At 39.0% G+C, this 20,655-nt stretch overlaps 1 protein-coding gene across 2 annotated transcripts; it reads right to left on the bottom strand.

Moving 5' to 3' along the window:
• Positions 1–17: 17 nt before the first annotated feature.
• Positions 18–4,519, bottom strand: LOC115059634 (catechol O-methyltransferase domain-containing protein 1-like). 2 transcript variants are annotated; one of them, XM_029527237.1, is made up of 7 exons: positions 4,426–4,519; positions 2,883–3,001; positions 2,688–2,793; positions 2,347–2,465; positions 2,189–2,243; positions 517–650; positions 18–424 (listed from the first exon to the last, which is right to left on the bottom strand). In XM_029527237.1, exons 2-7 carry the CDS (start codon positions 2,979–2,981, stop codon positions 272–274), a joined length of 666 nt encoding a protein of 221 aa, XP_029383097.1. In that variant the 5' UTR covers positions 2,982–3,001; positions 4,426–4,519; the 3' UTR covers positions 18–271. The 2 variants fall into 2 exon arrangements, with proteins under 2 accessions (XP_029383097.1, XP_029383096.1); XM_029527236.1 differs by lacking the exon at positions 4,426–4,519 and adding an exon at positions 4,047–4,193.
• Between the last annotated feature and the right edge of the window lie 16,136 nt (positions 4,520–20,655).

Here is a 20,655-nt window from a genome sequence, read left to right as displayed (position 1 = left end):
TGGCAACAATACTTAAGTAAATTAGGAAGGCAGTGTGGACAGTCTGATTAACGACTCAAAACATAGGATGTATAGTTTTTTTTTTTTTTTGTAATCAAATTAACTCATTTTGACCATTTAGTCATATTAAAACTGAAATCAGTCAAAAATACAGTGTTTCATAATCTCCACATTAGCTTCTAGCTGCATGAGTCCTGACCTAATGTACCATCTGTATGTCTGGTCCCGTCATGTACGCTAATGTGTTACTTTTGATAGCGCATAAACTGTCCTAAAGTTTGATGGCGAGTGTGAGCCCATCTCCCACTGTGAGCATGCTGAGGTTGATGCGAGTATCTCTGTGCAGCTTCTTGTTCAGCTTGTCAATGGCCACGGTGTCTGCATCATCAGGAGAGGGATTCAGCACCTTCCCACCCCAGAGCACCTGCAAGACAAATGTATTAACAGGAATGGCTGCTTGCTATATCCCACTTCTAAAAGCCAAACTTTTCTGTGTGTCTTGGATAAAGGCCTTACATTGTCAATAGCAATGATGCCTCCTTTTCTCAACAGCTGCAGAGACTTTTCAAAGTAAGTGTCATAGTTAACTTTGTCTGCATCAATGAAGACAAAGTCAAATGTACCAGCCTGGTCAGCAGCAAGGAGATCATCTTTAAGAAACAAGACAAAAGAGAGAACAATGAGCCTGTAATGAAATGATCAGTGCTGTGATTATTACCAAACATCTGTTAGCTGCCAGTGAAAAAGAATTCTCACCGAATTAAATAAGTTCACATTAAATTATGCATGACAGAAAAGAAGATAAGAATATGCCATATTTCTCCATGTTATTTATCTGAACTGTAGCTCTGAAATAGTATCAGTTTTATTGCTGCTGCAGTGCAATTCATTTTAGACAGCTGCTTTAGTCCGTGATACTTCTTCCCTGGATGTGAATTTTCTTTGCAACATCAGTTAATTTCGATTTTATGGATATTACTCTGTTCTTTTATTTTGATATGAAAATACTTTTTATTTTATTTATAATATTTTACTGATAATTTTTTAGGATTGAATCGGTAGGATTACAACTGCTTGAGACTGACGGCATTAAGCTAAACAAAGATGGGGGATGCACCACTTTTATTGTTTTTGATGACTTTTTTTTCCTCCAATCGAAACGTTACACTTAAGGACACAAACTACACTTTGCCTTGTTGTTATTTTTCTCCTCCTCCTTTTCCCCAGGGCCATGGCTCCGCTACGTGCTAAGTTGTTGCTAGCATGCGGCTAGCTGCGGCTAACTGCGGCTAGCGGCCGCTCTTCTGGTCACGTGACCGATCGGGCCGCCCTGATGATTTCTCTCAGTCTAATCTGACCATGAAAAGCGATAATCGTCCCATCCCTGCTCTGCCCAGAGGAAAGTTTTGGCCTCGCCTCGGTGTTATCATTATATAACTTGTGCTTTGGGAAAAAAAAATACAAAATTTCTGCATTCAACTTTTTATTTTCTTCTGTTTTCAAACAGATGTCAAGGGACAACGTGAAGAGCAGAAAATGGAGCTCCTGACAGGAAAACCAGATTGAAGGTACCGAACCAAACCTTACGACAGTACACTTCTCACAGCTTGGCTCAGTCCATGGAGTCTGTTGTCGAGTTATTTAACTAAATCGTCTGAATGGGCTCAGCTAAAAACAAAGCTGCGTTAGATTTGTAATTAGGGAAAGTGATTTGTGCTTGGCATTTGTTTTGCTACCACATCGGTAATGCTAAAAGAAAATGTTTACACAACGCGCAGTGTGCATGTTGTCGTGTTGTGGCCGATGGAAGTTCACCGGCCAAAAGTCACAAACAAACTGGTGTTTTTCCATCGCTACGTGACTGCAATGGCCTCTTCAGTTTGTATGTTATCACTCATCATCTTTCTGAGATTGAAGCTAAACCTCAAGTACAGTGACCTCTCGTGCTTTTAGATGATATCTGCAAGTTTCAAAAATTGGGTTAGTCAAGTGGAAACCTGTAAACATTCAACCCCTAGCTAAAGCAGATGACAGCCCCTTGGAGATTACCTTTAATCCTTCTGAGATGTATTATTTCAGGAAATTTAATTGAAACTGTACTCCTTGAAGACGGTAACTTTTACCTTAGGAAATTGTACACCTGTCGAATTAAGATCAGAGAGGTAAGATTTAAGATGTATTACAATACCTAGAGTTTTCACTGCTGGCTGTATGCGTAGATCAATTTTCTGCTCAACTCCAGCCTGTAATCAAGAAGAAATGAGAGTATTTTTAGTAAAATTGTGCCTGAGAGAAGATGTCAACATAAAGTACAAAGAAGTATGTGGCTATATGTGCGGATTTTACCTCTTTCCAGTATGATTTTCCAATGTTGGTGTATTCTTCACTGATATCACATGCAACCACAACTCCATCGTCCGGCAAAGACAGAGCAATGTTCAGTGTGTTGTAACCTGTATATACTCCTGAAAATACAAATGACGCACTAATGTCAAAATGGTGACTGAGCCTAATTGATACCTTTACTGTCTGCTTTCTTAAATCAGCTATATGAGAAACTTGGTTGTTGTAGTTCTGGCATACATATGGCATGGGAATACTACAGAGACAAGGAAAGTGTTGTAATGGTAGTGTTGAAGTATGAGTACTGAGTATGCTGGATGTGATGTTAAATTTAATACCCTTACCGATCTCTAATGCTTTCTTGGCTTGTATTAGTTTTGTCAGATTGGCCATGAACTGTGACTGCTCACAGGCGACCATCATGATGTTCCAGGAGTCTTCCATTGTTCTCTGAAAGCAGCAAATGGAAACCAGTTGCCTGAATTTCACAAATTACTCTTTGAAACGTGATTAGATCTTTTGATAGCATGTTTCCTTACCAGCCTGAGCTTTGTCAGAACTGGATGCTCTCTCATGGAATGGTTGAGAACATACTTCATCAGTGTGCTTCCCCCGCAGTGGCTTTTGACAATGCTCATTGTGGAAGATTTCTTTTTCCCTGAGGACAAACATGAACAATGAAACAAATTAGAAGGATCTTAAGACCATGATGATGTCATGGCACCTACCATCTGACTTAAAAACAAATATATCAGGAAGTCTGGTCAATGTAATGCATTTTTTGTTTAGATGAGATAAATGATCTCAGCGAGGAAATTTAATTATTGGACTGCAGCAACAAATACACATAAAAAAATCAATACTGGATTTTGAAAGACCATAAAGCACAGCTATGCCATTAATATATAGTTAATCATTCTGAACTCACTTTTATTAGTGTCCTTTCTTTGTGGTTTTAAATTGCACTTGATGTTTCTAATAAACAATCCAGCATATATACAGATACATATGTTTGTATGTATCACTTAAGGAATTCAGCACTGGATATTGACCTTTTGTTTTCAAGGCTTCATAGTTTTGTAGTTTTCTGTATTCAGGGTCAGTAGAGGTTGAAAAAAGACTTAATCAATACTTTTGTAATTGCAGCTTTTAATTAATGTAAATTTATAGCCTTCTGTTGACGATTGACAAAATAAAACACCAAACTAGTGTACAATCTAAAGAAAGAAATTTATTCTCGCCTTTTGGCAATTTCCAGGATAAAAACAAACCTATTGTCTTCATTCAAACTCTTATGAATCACTTCCATTGTTTTCTAAAATTGTATAACAGGCACATTGAGTATAATGAATGCCACCATAAAGGCAGTACATGACAGCATGATAAATCAAGTTCAGTTTGGTGATGATTTTTATTCCAACATTTAAACTTTAAAGATCTAAAATAGTTTCAACCATGTTTTCTATGTACATTCGCACCAGTTTTATACTTTGATTAATTTCTGTGGGATTTTTATCCTGAACGAATTCCCAGTTTATATTGTACGTACACCCTCACACCAGCAGGGGAACATTCATTATTAAATTTAGGATCCAAATCTGTCGTGTCGGTGCCCTCAGCTGGCCTAAGTCCCCATCAACACGCTGCCTACAGGTAAACCAAGGTGTCTGGACTGACACACAGTTTGAAAGTCTGGCTCTTACCGATGAAAAAGCCGGCGACAAAAACTGCTCCCAGTGCGATGGATCCGACCACCGCCTCTTTGGAAACATTACGGAAAGACATGATGATAAACGACCGCAGTCACCCCGCGCGATTCCACTGATCCCAGCTCAGACGCCTTCCTGTTGGCGCGGGATCTAACCGTAATACCGCGAGTAGAGGCGAAGCTCCGCGAGCTGAACCCACGTGAGGGGCTTTTACGTCGGCGCAGCCCGAGCGGCACCCTGCTGTCATGTGACTGGCATTGTGTCTACATTTTTTTTTAATACAACACAAATATGTTCCGAGAGCTAATAACCAGACCGCCAACACGAAGCACACGCCGAACACAGCGAAGCGGTGCGGGACAGAGCATCTCACCTGAGCGCTGGGCTTTTCCGGCGGCCTGTGGCTTCAGAGAGCGGCTGGATGGTTCCTGCTCCTTAAAAACTCAGCCGGTCATCTGATCTGCTGCAGCTCTCACGATAGGGCTGGAACACGGACGCCCACTATGAGCAAATGTTTAAAATGAAGGCGATGCATTTCCGCTGACGGAATGTCAATTCCTTTCAGTCATCACGTCCTTTATATTCTCATTATTTCCACAGTTTTCTTTTTACTCTCTTGGTGAAAGCCAATTAAAATAGTATAATTAAAATAGTATAATGGTAATGTGTGCGGAGGCCATATTCAGATTACGAGCCAGTGAACCAGATACATATGCAACCATAAGCCAGTGGTGTAAGTGGGTAAGTTTAGGTTTATCTCAGGATTAGGCAAGTAGTCGTTGTTACGGTATATTAAGAGAATGAATCTAAATAAAGTTTATTTAATGCCCCTTAAAGTGACCTGAGCAGCAGTGTGTGTGTTTGTTGGAGGCCTGAATCGCTTCTAGCTCAGCCTGCTATGACAACTCGGGATAAAACGCTTTAAGGTTTAAACAGGAATGCTACGTTAAAACTGACAACTGGTCAGTGTGTTTATTTTTTTTTAAATATTAGTGAATAACTCCTGTGTTGTCCTGTTGTATCATTATGAAACATTTGGAATTTCTAGCTTTTTAGAGGTAAAATGTATTATGTTCCTTATGTAACTTGCGAATACTTCTGCTCCTGCTACTAACATTTGCTCCCATTAATCACTCATTGTAATTATAAGATCTAAGCACACAGAAGACACATTTCGCCCAACTGTTGTTCACAACTGTTGTCTCAGCACCAGGAAAACTGACAAATTTGAATTTAATAATGAAATGTGTAACATATTTACCACCAGTGTAATATCAGGGAAAGTAACTGATTAGATAGAAACTGTTGTATAACAAGGATGCATCATATATTTGATTATTGAAGACAATCAGAATATCTAGAAAAAATACACACAGATACATGCAGTTGAGACTATCTTAGTTTGAATACAAGAAATTGCATACACACAAAAAAAGTGAAGGTGAAGTTATGTAATATAGGTACTCATCCACAAAGGGGCAGTGTCGTCACGACAATGAAGCTCACTTATAGGGCCGCTTGGCATTTTGGTGTTATTTGGAGAAATTAGTATGCGAAGAAAACAAAATAGAGACCATGTGATATGATCACCCCTTCTGTGTGAGCCTTATCTGCTAATTGTATGATACCATTGTTTGTGCAAAAGACAGGAGCGGAGGGTCAGAAAAAGGTCACCTTTAAAATCATTGAAAAAAAGAAAAGGATAAGAATAAAATCTTTTCACACAAACAATATATGTTTGTTTGTTGTTTGACAATGGGACATGGAGAGATGTATACCATTTGGCACATTTAGAGGTTATGAGTGTAATCCCAGTGAAAGTGAAATATTTGTGCTAGACAGACAGTATTGCCATGTATTACTAATAAGAAAAAGCCTAGAGTGTCGTCAAACCCAGTGATGACCAAAAGTTACTTAAAATCTCACATATCTCAACTTTCTACTAATTAGTATAATTAGAGGTCAGTCCGCAAAATAAAGTTTAAATTGTCTGATTCCCTCGCCACTATAATTAGGGTGACAAACTAGGATTAGTGAATCTGTACGTCATTTACTTAAATTTATTGGTTGCATATTTCCTCATAATCCAAGTATGAAAGTTTGAAAATGTCACATGAACATAAACTGACAGACCCTACATAAAAATATGCTGGTTAATGAAGTTGCCACTTTTTTTTCTTTTTTTTTTTTCTTCAACTGAGTGTGTATGGGAACACAAAGATATAAAGACCTCCACTGACATATTTCTGAACAATGACAAACAATTTTACAAAAGAGGGCAACTATTTGAGTTTGTGTGAAGACTACTGGGTCCTGTTTGACAGTAAAAGTGAGCAGATATCAGTGTTTAATCTCAGGAACCGTAGACTCGGCCAATTGTTATTTTCTAGATCAAACCAGCCCTTGTCTATTTTGACCTGGTCCATAACTTGCTCTCTGCTGCTCTCTGCTTGCTGAGCGTCGAGTTGGTTTGACGCCTGCTGCTGTCGTTTACTGACAGAGTTTGGACAGTAGGGGAGGGCAGAGTATTCCTCTGTGGGGCTGGGACGCTTACAGCTGGACTGCTGAGGTGTGGGGCTCACATCGGGGTAAGACTCTTGTGTGAGTAAACACCATAATAATCCAGTAAAGGCACGCTCCCGGGGTCGGGGAATTTTCTGGTATGACAGGACAATGTCTGACTCTGTTGCAGTGATTGAATTTTAAAGGCTGGCCTGACTAAAGTTGACTGTCTGTGAGAAGAACTGTTTCATGCCTCATACTGAGATGATTAATGTTCTCTGAAATGTAGACTTTCTTTGTATGTGAGTCAGTTTTTATCACAAATTATATGATATTTTATGAGCATTTCAGAGCAATTGTGATTCAAGTGACCCAAAATATCAATCACTTTGTTACAAAGCAAACACCCTGTCCAAATTTCTGACCAGAGCTGAACTCTGCCCAGCAGACTTGTCTGCTCCCCTAGACAATGACATGTCATGTAAGTCTGCTCCTCAACTCCTGAATTTGACTTTGGCAGCAGTCTTTCTGTTTGACTGACAGATGAGCGAACGATATGACTTCATCAAAAAGTGCAGCCTGACAGTTGGATTTGACAGCCCTCTTCAAACCAAATATACTCCTTGTTCCTGGCACTACATCAACTTGACAAGAAGAAAAGTGATAAAAAAAAAAAAGAAGACAGATGTCTATACAGAATATCAGGACAATGGAACACTAAGAAAGTATTCCCATCAGAAAAATAATTACATCAGTTACATCAAAAAAGACTGTTAATTTGCCTGATGTCAGACTGAATTGCCGTTTTAGTTTCACTTTGTCTTCACATTAGCAGACGTTAGCTAACAGAGATCATTTGGTCACATTTGCTGTTTCATGTCCATTTGGTCTTCAGAGCATAGTGGAGGCTGAAGTTGGAGTTAGGAGGACCAATGAACTTGAGCTTTTTGATGAGGATCCAGAATCTGTATCTTTCATTGCTTTATGTCAACTGATACAACCAGTAAATTTCCTGCTAAACAATTCAGCGATGTGGACAGCCATTCAGTTTATAGACAAAGCGTTTGCTTAATTATTGGATTAGCCTCTGACAGACAATCAATCTTCCACTATTTGGATATACAATTTATATGCAGAAGTGCTTCATAGCTGTGAATAGTCTCTGCTTTTTGTATCCTCTGGGACAGAAAACAGACTTTTAAGATGGCACTGTGGGCTCTAAGAACTTGTTTATTGGAACAATTCCTTTCTTTGCTGCTGCCATAATGTCACAACTATCTCTGTGGAACTTAAATGTTCAGAACGTATAATGTGAAGGACTGTTTTACCGATGCATGATAGAGTGCTAGATCTAAATTTACATACCGAAGAACTTTTAAAACCTAAAGCCTTTGGGTAAACATGACCCTTTAATAGCCATTAAACAGCATCTTTTGTCAATTATTCATCAATATGAAATGTTTTCGGCCATTAGCAGGGAACCTACATGGAGCTCTGATCAAGTCACTAAATATTCTTGTACTTGTGCTGTCATTAGTGGTGTGTGTAGGCCCTCATCATCATGATACGCCTGCATTTTGCTCTCCCATTTAACTAATAAAATGCATAGACCTAAATGATTCATGGAAACCATTTACATAATTCATAATTAAATCATCGCCTGATGTCTTGGAATTTATTAATAGCGAAAAAGCATGTGCTGCCATCGTGATAGACTAATTAATATCTTTAGTTATCATTGGCACATTGTTCACTCGGTTGGGGTCTGGTTATGGGGCAGGAATAATGCAATGCAACAACAAATTATCTATGCATTTAAGCGGGAATGTCTTGAAGTGATGGCCACAATATGCATTTGCCTTAAGAACTTAATGGGGAATCTGTTTTATTGAAGATGTCACATGTTCTGACTAATCATTTTGAACACTGTAAAAATTAAGGCTAATGCATTTCCCTCCTCTTGCTGCAGTATATGACTGCAGGGCGTCTCTAATCGCACTGTACACTTTTCCCACAGTCCATGAAAACATATACCACACACACTTTTAGTAACACACTTTATATGTCAGAAAATAGCATAGAGCAGATATGAAACACATCAATCACAATATTTTTTATCCATCCAGTGTTGTTGTTGTTGTTGTTGTTGTTGTTGTTTTTTTTTTTTTTTTTCATGCAAAGACAAAGATTTGCTGGTTTGCGAAAGAAAATTGTCTGTCTATCAACATGCTGAGAGTCACACCTATGAATACTCAGCCTTCATGATTCGGACCTCATGCATCTTAGATGTCAGCCTTTATTTTTATGTTAACTACACACCTATAATATAAATATTCCTTTTCTAAATAAACAGCATACAGAGTTTAAGTCTTAAAAAAGGTCACCTTGCACAGTTGTGTTTCTATTACACTGACAAAATCTGTCAACAGACAGCCCTCTTGCTAGCAGCATTGCAGCCTGTAACAATGGTGGATTGCGTATTTTATTTTTTTTATTTTTATTTTATTTAAAAATTTTTTTTACATTTTTTTTTTTAAGAAATATGAGAGGTTGATATAACCTCATTATGCTATCCCACTGCTTTTCAAAAGCACTCAGGACAGGCAAATGAACTCGTGCCATAAGTACCTTTCCCCCTTCTCTTTAAGAGCGCTGTGAACTGAACATCCACTAACTCCCCACCAGTGGACAAACAAAGGGGTCCTCTTCCCTAATGGTCCCTGAGGCTTCACCACTATCTATTGATCTGCTGTCACCCAATTTCTCCCTGACTTATGCCCTGCTTAATTCCCATTACTGTGCACACTGAAGCCTTATCAGGGAGAACAATAGGCTTGTTGTCACTGAGGGCAAAAATATGAGCAAGCCTGTGACAGTGTGAGTGCAAACTCATGACTTCAGCTCATGGAGCCCTCTCAGTGACCTCTACACTCATGTAGGCCAGTTTCAAGCCTGGCGTCAGAATACTAAACTCGGTCCGAACCGTTTGCAGATGAATCAGAAAATTGGATCTCCCTTGTTTCATAAAAACGGGCCCCAAAATCCTAGGGCCGGCTGCTTAGCCATAAAATTGTCGCCATGATATGTCACTACCAGCGATGATTCTCAGTTCCTGCATGCCTCCTCTCCAGCTCTTCCATCCGCTAGCTGCTATCTCTTCCTTTCAATTATATGTTTCTCTTCTCTTTTAGACAAAGAGTAATAAAGCTATAAATCGTGTATCTAGCAGAAGGCATGGACATTCTGTCTCTGAACTGCTGTTGAAACTGCCATAAACCACCCACAAAGTCAAAGATAAGGATTTACAGTTATTTAACATCATCCTTGTCCCCTAAATCACACTGATAAGAGAATTAAGGGATGGCTATAGGTTCTTTGTCCTCTAGCTATTGATTTTTTTATTTTTTTTTATAGAGAGGACCAGTGCAATGTTTTTATTGAACATCCTATTTGCTTGAAGCTTAAGAGTGGAAATAGCACCACTTGGATCCTTTTTATTGAACAACAGAATCTGCGCCCTGAATACATTTATTTGATAACCAAGCTGCCTTTTTGTGTAATATCTATTTACAATCGAAAGGTTTTTGAGCACAGATTCAGTAAAAAAACATGACCAAGTTGTTGCCAATAGAAATCTGCAGGATTGGTTGCGGAACGTTTCTTACGCAGAGATAAACAACCTCCTTGAAAAGCTATTGAGCAATTTATATATTTGAGTTATTTATATATTTAAAGACAATTCAGTCTTTATACCAATTGTTTTATGGTAGCATACAAATATTACGCCCTTCAGGCAAAAGGACTAAATATGCTGAAATTAAACAGTCTAAATAGGAATGATTGTTCCTTTCTGGCCTCTCCAGACAAAACACATGACTTGATTTACAGGAAAACATCCATCTATAATAGTAATCGGTAATAATATCAAATGCAGCAAATAATGTGCTTGTTAAAGCAGCCATTGTCTCAACAACCCTGGAGTATATGTCCCTCCTAGTGCATAATGTCCCAGTTTGAACAAAGACGTGTTTAGCTTAGCGGAAGTTAGTCACTCATTTCAGCATGAAAACACAGTGCCTTCGAGTCGTCGATGCTGTAGCCGTTCACATTTAATGATTCAAGTTCATGACCCTGGAGCTATGATAAATGTCAAGTGCAACAACTTCCCGCTAACTAGACATGCCAGTGCCAACTGATCATCTTGTTATTGACTGGGAAAGCGTAAGGCGCTGTAATGTGACTCTAAATGCTACGATTCAGCATATCCAAGTGTGTAACCATGTGGGCCGATAATTCAGCCCGATTCTTCAGGCTCTGAGCACCACTGTCAGTTTCTACCCTGAGTCACATGACAGGCAGTGAGGCAGTTCTCTTATTACATGTCAGTAAATTCATTTAATCATGACAGTATCAGGGTGGAAGAACATCTACTCATTTTGAAATGAGCTTTAGTTCAGTAGGTTTTAGACAAATTTTAGAATCCCAAATCATAAGAAAAATATCTGTGTACAGCAGTGATCCTCAGTGCATTTACGTACCCTCAATGAGCTGTCAGCTGAGTTTCACCAAGCATGTTCCTCGTGTTCGTTTCAAAATGTTTTTGAATGGAGGCTATTCCAGTATAGTAGGATATTCTGCCTCAAAGCAGCTGCAAATATGATTTCAAAACCTGCATTTTTTTTTAAATAACATTCAATATTCATGACTAAATAAACAGCACATAGAGGGTAAGTCTTCAAAAAAGTCTTTGGCCCTTTTAACATCCAATCTATTCTGGTCTGTTGTTGTGGGTGTGGCTTGAACAGATTTGATCAGACTTCACACCAGAGGTGAACTAACCCAACTGAAGCCTAATTTGGATTTGTGTGTTTTCTAAATCCTGATTGATACATGAACAAATGTGACATATACTTTTCCCATCAGTGTTGGATGAAAACAGAAAAGGAACCAAAACTGCATGAAATACGGCACAAAATTGTAGGTTCATGTAGGACACTTTTGAGACTGATGGTGAAAGTTGTGGTTTCACTGCCTTTAATTTAAAAAAAGAAAAAAAAAGTTACTAGAGCCACGAGGACTGAAGTCATGCCATGAGCCAACTTCCCTCCCTTATTATAACCTCACTGCACTACTTAAGATGGTTAATTATGCTAATTATGTCTCAGTCATGGAAACATCAGTCTGCCACACATGTCTATTTGTTCTGTCCGTCATTAAGTCACAAAATATTCTTCTTGAAGATCTCAGCCTCTAACAGCTGTAACTTGTTTTAGAAATAACATTGTTCATACAGCTTTGTGGAAAACTGTTAACTTTGTCTGGGTGTCATCTCGTTTATCTTGGCCTTGGATTTATGTGATGACAGCAATTAACTGATTTAATCCTCTGTATTGAAATAGCTCTGCTTGTGCGTCAGTGCTTGTTCAACATATCTTTCACATATCTCTAAGTTGTTGGCGAACTTGTCCTTAATAACGGAGATTCAATTTTGAAAAATTAAAGTGAGCTTTGAAGTGAAACTCAGGCTCAATGATGAAATCAGAAGTTCTTTATTACTAAGAATATTCTTTGATACTGTTGTTTGAAACTGTGAGCTACAAGCCAACAAAACTCTTTACTAATAATCAAAGCTGAATATCTTTTATATTCCATTTTGGAAAGCAATAATATGCTATGGTTTTAGCATAGCCGTGCTATTTTGGTGAAAGTTAATAGGGAAAACTGCTGGCTGGAATAGTTTCACTCCTTCATCCTGCTACCATCTATCAATCCCACTTCAGTATGTATAGCCCAGCTGGGTTTTATTATGGCAAAGGGTCATTCCATTTTGTACACAGACCTCCCAGCTTCTCAGTCTTAGTATAGGGCCTACTGATGAGGCAGTAAGCAGGTGGTAACACGGTAACAACCCTTGCCCTGTCAATAAAAATATACGTTACAGAGATGAGAAAGAACTCACACTGTAGTCAGATTTAATGTCATTAAGTTCTATAACCATGTTGTGCTAATCTTGCATATTCGTTGTGGCATATTTGACCAGCAGCAGCACTATAGAGCACGTTTGGTTTGCGTCTCTGGAACGAAAGCTATTCTGCTGTTTATTGGCAATAACAGAGTTGTAGCTGACAAAGCAAATTGTGTCATTTGGGATGCCTGTTTTGATTGATTTCAACATCAAAATAATGTGCTATGTCTAAAATAACTTATTTAGAAGAGGTAAAAAATGCAACAATGGCGTGGCAGTTTGGTTATCAACTCATTTTTACTGGGGATTTTTATGTAAACTCACTTGTCACTTCTTATCGTAATACCCATTGTTAGACTGTAGTCTGTTTAAACAATGTGATGCAAAATAATTGATTACTACAAAAAAAGAAAGTCAATTAAGGAGATCGATGCAGAATATAATTGTTGCCTATGTTATGTATTGCCCAGCTGTGATTATGTGTAGCTGGAATGTATTATCCTGAAAAGGATTAACTCATTAAGAGTAAAAATATCTTTTTTGTACAGTTTTTTGGACCACGTGTCGGCATCTTTCAACACTTTGAGATCACCATGGCCACTGGTGTTGCACTCCCTTCTTAGTGAACTGTGAGATCAAAAGGCACACAGCAAAGGATCCCAGAGCCCATATCAATACAGCCGAGTGGGAATTATACTCAAATGTAAAACTCCCAAACAAATTAGATTGCAAAAATCTCTGGGGCGTCTTCTAAATTGTGCTGTTGTCATCAATCAAGAATATTGCCATGCAAGTCCATGCAGTACTTGGACAAACTGCTTCTTTAGGCATTTCTCTGGGAGGCATAAAAGTGTATTTATGGTCACCACAGGCAGGTGTAAAGGAAGATTGGCAAACATGAAAATCAAGTCCTCTCCTGGGTGCCATTTAGCTGTGCTTGGCTGTGTTAAATCATAGATGGAAAGAACAACAGTCTTGTGGCACAATAGTCCAGTCTCACAAAGCACTGCCTTGGGCCTGTGTGTTACATTCTCTCCAAAGCCCATTATTGGAGTCAATGTTTTGTCTTCATACCTGTTTTCAGCTCTGTAATGAACTTCATATGTCTTATTCTGCACATCAATGACATAATATATACTACATTACCCACTGCCAAGATTTAAGGCTGCAGGAGATCCTGTTTCTGCACTTAGCTGATGTGGGATTGATTTCCTCTACAAATATATGAATCACTAGGGTCATTACTGAGCTGGACTCTTTCATTAAATTGAGCTATATCTCCTGCTTCAGCACAAGGGCTTCTGAGATGCTTCCACCAAAAATATACTGGCCCTCCATGGGATAATGCAAGACACTGACCCTCTATGGAGAAAATAGGTGACAACTTTGGAACCTTTTAATAATTCTGATGTACGTGGGGGAGTTGTAAATATATTTGTAAGTGGATCAGGCTGATAAATGGGAAAGCAAATCAAAATCTTTCTTGTTATTTGAATGAGTAATTTCATGAGTGGTAGGAAAATTATAAATATAATGATCCACTAGTGTACTCGTATACATGCCAGCGTACCTTTTAATTCTTTCCAAAATCCTTTTAATTGGGGGCTTATAACGGATCACTGGAAGTCCCTTGAATATTCCTCACACACACACATGCTCACACACACACGCTTGGTATTGACTTTTCAAATAAAAAGACATTAATGCAGATAACGGCCATTTTGAATTCTCATTAGTCACCGGTAATCTAGAAACATGGGCGATATATTAAGAGTGGTGTTCGCAGCTAGTCATTAAAGGAGAAATAAAAGACAAAATAAATCCAATCTTGGAACGCCTGCGATTAATCATGTTGGCCACCGCTGGCTGGCTGCTTAACAGTTTTATTGACTCATTTATGCTGGTTTCCCTGATAATCCATTTATTCTGAATAATGCCTCCCTTCATACTCAAAGTGCTGTGTTCAGGTGATACTGCTACAGACTGTATATATATTTTTTTAGCTCTTTCCCCCTGGACAAACATATATTAAAAGAATTACTTGTAATGGCTGACAGAGGAAAGGCCACAATTGCATATTATTCAAGGAAGCTTTTAATGAAAGTGTTAATTAAGTATATTTTCAATTATTCCTTAAGGGGATCACAAACTAAGATGGCATCATGAATAATTTACTGCAGAGTATGTGATGAATACAATGTTAATGTAATTTAAACAGCAGAGGATTACTAAAAGGAGCTGCAACATATGCAGAAAGGTTTACTAGTGTCTCTGTAATAGCACACATGGCTGTGTATATAGCCATTTAATGGGAGGCAATGGCATGATAAACGATGATTAAGATATTCCTCTGGATGACAAAAGGCAGGATCACACAGAGCATAGTTCTGCTGCCCTTCATATTGAAACAACTCAGACAGCTGTGTATTTGGACCTCTGAAAGCTGGAAAGACTCCTGAGATACAAACGGGACCTTCCCTGGGGCCAGGGCACCAACCTCCTGGGGCGTTCAGATGTATGGGTTTGCGGTAAAAGGCAGTTTAATGCAGATTTTTAAATCCGCCTCTTCTCTTGGCAGCATCATTACACTTGACTAATGACAGGTCAACGATTGAATTATCCTAAATGACCAAATAAACTATAAAATACCTAATCTTCGCAGGTTTTCAAGTTTCATAGTGCGTTCAAAAACCAAAAAAATAAATAAAAAATTACAAGTATACTTTAACTTAAGTAGCTGTCGCCCGAAATGACACCGACTACTATACACAATGTTCTTCTCATCACAGGACACTATTAACAGCACCAAAACATCCAGCTCTAAGGAGCTTCTGCCAATTAAATGTCTCAAAGACACATTAGTGCATGTTCTCTCTGCGCCTGCATGGGTTCCCTCTGGGTTTGCCGTCTTCCTCCCACAATCTCTGTATGTCAGCCCTACGATAGACTGGTGGCCTGTCGGGGCTGTGCCCCGCCTTCACCCAGACCGTTAGCTGGGATTGGCTCCAGCACCCCGCCTCAACCCTGACGGATAAGTTGAAATTCTGTTCCCCGGCTTTGGACATTTCCTGTTAAATAAATAAAAACAAGGCCAGATACTTATATTTCTGTAGCTGGGATAAAGAATGAGGATCTCAAGGATCATCCCTTTAAGCGTTTCTGGGAAAAAAAATTTTCACAGCTGCTACTTTTCAAACCAGTGGTGAAAGGTCTGTTTCCATTCAGTGTTAGCAGATACGTGGCTGTGTATATATAGTAATGAGGATTTTGAGTGTTCTCAGCAGCGTCTCCAGGGACTTTCTCACACGGTCTTGACTGAAAGCCTGAAGCCTATCAAGTATCCCACACAGCACAAGTCCAAGCACCTGACGACATGGTTCTGCAGGGAGTTTCTGCTGTCACAATAAATCAGAGACAGGATACAGTATAATCATGCTGGTGTCCTGTTTCTTTCAGCCTCTGTCGAATGCTTCAGCAAAATCGAAGCTGCACATGGTGGCACACACCACAAATGCACGTTTTGCCGTACCCGCAGTGTTTGATGGTTGACTTGAGAGGAATAATGCAATCGAGATAATATACAAAGAGCTGTGGATGGTTTATGTTACAAGTCTATGGTACACAATGATGCACTGTGCTGCCAGTAGCTTCCTTTATTCTTAAACATGTCTTTCTTTGATAATAGATGGAATAAATGGGAAGCCTTTGAGGAAAAATAAGCCTAGAGGGTCTGAACCACGGCATTTGATGATGTGTGCTCCACTATGAAGCCCTATGAAGCCTATACTTCAAAACCAAAATAAATTGAGATGTCTGAGCTATCAGAGCGTGGACCCGTGCTGTGCTTATATCCCAGTTTTCCTCCCTTCATAAAGATGAATCATAATGTCTAATTCTCACAAATTACCCAAACATTATGTAGCACTCCCATTTCCAGCACTGTTTAATCTGTGTCGAGAGTATTCGCTGTCACTTCATGTTGCAAACACTGCTCTCGCTCTGGCAGTTCATTGTCTTTTGATGGGCCATAAAAGGCTCGGTTTGATGGATGATATCTCGGTGCATCTCTCTTTGTTGTGCGATGTGACGACTGAGTGCACGTGAGATGTAAGGAGAAGACGCAGTGTGAATGGGAGATGTCATCGATGTCTTGCGCTGACACCGAAGCCCTAAGCACAAGCTTTGATCTCTGTGAAGGACTGCAAAGCAAACACAAATAAAGTATTCCAGGGTTACAGTTTCCAGGGAGAAAGTTGAACTGTTTTTCTGAGTATTTTCTGAGAAGTCTCAGCCTGATTGGTAATGCACTTCTAGAAGCGGAAAGGCCTGTTGATCGGGATACTGTTTAAAATTTACAGGTTGACAAATTGGAAACCTTGTTTCTAGGAAGACAGAGTGTGCTGTGGCTTGTACCTGTATGTAAAATGGGATTTATCAAGAGAATGGACAGCTCATGTCATTGCCTTCTGATCCAGTCCAATAAATAGTGAGCGCTCTATAGGGCCTGGACTTCCCGCTGACCCTACAACATCTGCTCAGGCACTTACCACTTAATACATTAGCTGTGAGAAGAGGGCAGGTGTTTTCAGCTGGAGCCAGAGAACATGAAAAACAGATTGTGCCTCCGGTTCATGCAATTGAATTAAAATGAGTCACCCCCTGCTTTCCTCATAAAATAAAACACAAATAATGTTATGGCATGAAGGACAGGTGGGGATATTTCATAGGTCTGCTTGAGGGTGGCAAGAAAACAAAAAATATAATTGACTGTAGCTCTCATAAGGAATCTATTACAACCTGAAGGTTCCTTAGATAGATGTATATATCTCTGTATAAATCTCCCTTAATGAAAACAAAGACTTAATTAGAGGTAGACATTGCTTGCCAGTGCATTGCAGCCATAGTATAGTTGTTTGTGGTGTTTCTTTGATGGTTACTTAAAAAGCCGAGTGTATTGTGCTTCCTGGCTTTTACTTTGGAGATTACGAAAGGAACATTTTAAAGGTCAAATCATGATGGTACTTAGAACCATGAGCAAGAACATTTACTGGCTATAAGATTGAGGAATCAAAGGAATTAAATATATTTGAAAGCTTAGTCATTAGGAGAATTCCCAGGAGGCAATGGGGAAAGGTCAACCACACTGATCATTAAACACATAATAAATATGTGAGATTTACTGATTGCCAGATTACACAGTATAATGTTGGCTTACAAAGGAAAGGCTTTGCTCAGCGTTGGGTATGTTGCATCTAGGACATATTAACTACAGGAGCCATCTCTGAAGACATTTAATTTCCAGCCATGTAGAGTCTTGAGGGCCACAAAACTTTCTAATAATAGCAGAAATATTTCAGTACAAGCCAAAAATACCAATGCCCCGGGGTGTGAGTGTACCAACTGATCAAGAATGCCATAAGACATGTTGCTAGTATAGCTACACATGCAAATATGCTGTTGTCCAAAATGATTTAAAGTAGCCCTACTGACCTACTGTACCCTCATTATGAAGATCGTCATTATACAGTAGGCCATTTTGAACAAACCCCACATCGACTGCCCCGCTGTAGCCTGTAGAAATAACGGCTAATAGTGTCCAATAAATGTGTTATCAACTAAAACCAAAGGTGGTATGCATGTATAGTACCATTACAGACACATTTTATAAAAGCTTATTGCATTAAGGGGGAGAAACAAAAAAAATCAACAGTTTCCAGTTATGCCTATGTGATGACACTAAAACACAGGCTTTCTTTTCTTTAATTGTAATTCTCAGTGGAAACAACAACAACAAAAAAAGGTAATCGAAGTATCAATAAACAGCGATGTGTAGAAAAAGTAAAGAAGTTATACTTGCCCTCCGGTCCAGCCATCACCCTCACTCTGCTGCTCTCATAAGTGTGTGTGTGTGTGTGTGTGTGTGTGTGTGTGTGTGTGTGTATACACGTGTGTACGTGTGTACGTACCTCAGTTCATTCCAGCAGCCGGCGCATTAGCACAGCCGTAGGTCGCCTGACATGTGAGTAGATGTCAGTCCTGCCAACAGCCTGGAATAAAGTCTTGTAAATAAGTTAACTTTCTACCGTCTACATGTTGATCCAAATTGGTGTACTGGTGTAAGTATCAATATTTTACAAGGATTGATTATAAAAATAACATGTTTGTTATCGGAAGTATCAATACTAGAGCATCCATATGCATGACGCTACTATTACCTCTTATTTAAGTGCTGTTTGGCAAAAACTCCACTGTCCTGTCATTTTAAGAAATTATTTAGTTTTTTAAAAATGAAAGTAAACCTTTTGGCCTACTTATCTTAGTGTAAAGTGTACGGTTAAATGTTACAGAACACGCTGACTGAGAGCAAGAAACAAACTGATGTATTGTTAGTTTTTGTGGGATTTCATCTTTATCCTGTTCTCAGATTGAAACAATTATCTCATTGCTACAACTCATCAAAGACACTAAGACAAAACAAAACTTGATTGATATGAAAGCATTTGGGTTTGGTGATGGATGAAACAAAAACATAAATAAAACAACTGTTATGTTTTGATGCAGATCCAAGAATTTGTATAAATTTACAGTGTGAGATAACATTCTTATAAAGGTTTTGCACCAACTCATTTACTTTCTCTTGTTGGCTGTGCATGCTTGAATGGTGGAAAAAAGAATATGGCACATGTCTTATTATTCTTTATACTACTGATTATTTTGAAACGGATCTGGATCTTAATGTTATCTGTTGCACCCTCTGGGGAGATATGTGTTCAGAGCACGCTGTACTTCCAAATCTGAGTTCAGACATTCTGAGTGAAGTTGAGAATGACTTTGGAGTTGGCTCTTGTGCTCACCTGTGTGGGTGTAATACAGATTGAAACCACATTTCAGTCTTTCTGTCCGTGGAGTATTGTACTGCAGATCATAACCTCGGGATAAAGCCGTATCTGAAACAGCATTCAAACAACATCAAACACCCAGGATACCTCAAATTGAACCCTGTCATTCATTTCCTTCAACAATGTATGAGTTATTTCTTTTTCCTTTCTCGACTTTTGTATCTTTTTCTCCCATTTGAATTCAGCTTTATCTTATACACAGCAGTCCTCAGACATCTGGATTTCATTTCCTGTGAGGTTCAAGATAGTTGGAGAGTTTAACAAAAGGAGCCTCGTTTGAACCGGGGCTAATGTAGTCAGGATGGAATCTGTCACTCAGTCTATTGCATGTTGATGACTAAGAGCAGTTTCAGCTGTAAGCAGTCCGTGATTTATGAACACTGAGTGAACTCATGTAAGCAAACGCCAACGAGGAGTTCACAGCAGCAAGTTTTAGGCCCTTTTTTTTTTTTTTTTTGGGCTGCGGCTCCCCGGCATTTTCTTTCCATTCATGCCAAAGTATTTCACACGGCAATTAGCTCCATCCTCATTTGGGTCTGCAGTCCCACAGGGTTAGCAAAGCCATTCATCATCCTCAGGGCTTGGAGCTCCATAGCTCCATCTCAGGTAGTTTCTGTAAACAGTCATTGGTCTGGCTCTTTCCATTTCACTAAATGAGAAGGAGATACAGTAGCTTTGAGGTCCTGCCATCCATCCATCTGTCATTTGCTTTGCCTTTTACAGGTGTGAAAGCAAAAGGGAAATGTCATTTCACACAGCTCATTTGTCATGAGGTGTCTACGTAGTTAGAATGAATAGAGCAATGACAACATGCCCCCCTTGCTTTTTTTTCAGTGGGTCAACTGCTTGGGATTTGAAGTGTATAGTGCGGGCACCACTACAGGCTGTATTGGCTAATGAGGAGTGCACTTAAAGGAAAAAGGCCATAAGTATTTTTATATATTTCATTTAAATCTTGTAATGAGCAAAATCCATAGTTAGTTTTTAATAGCAGACTTGACGTTTAGTGCATGTTTACACAGACAGATGCAAGATATGTAACCTTGTTAGGCATTTATTAAAGAACTGTTGATGTTTTATTCTGATCTATGTGTCGAGTTACATTGAAACATAAGTGTTGGCTCTGCTACAAGTATTTATATAGCTTCCAAATGCCTGTGGGGCATCATTAAAACACATATTTGAGCAGGCAGAGCCATAAACATGTGCTGGGTACATTTTTTTTGTGTTCTCAGCC

This window comes from Echeneis naucrates, chromosome 19, assembly GCF_900963305.1.
Source record: "Echeneis naucrates chromosome 19, fEcheNa1.1, whole genome shotgun sequence".
NCBI lineage: Eukaryota > Metazoa > Chordata > Actinopteri > Carangiformes > Echeneidae > Echeneis > Echeneis naucrates.
Note: the sequence above shows the minus strand (reverse complement) of the source record. Positions and strands in the feature narration are given on the sequence as shown.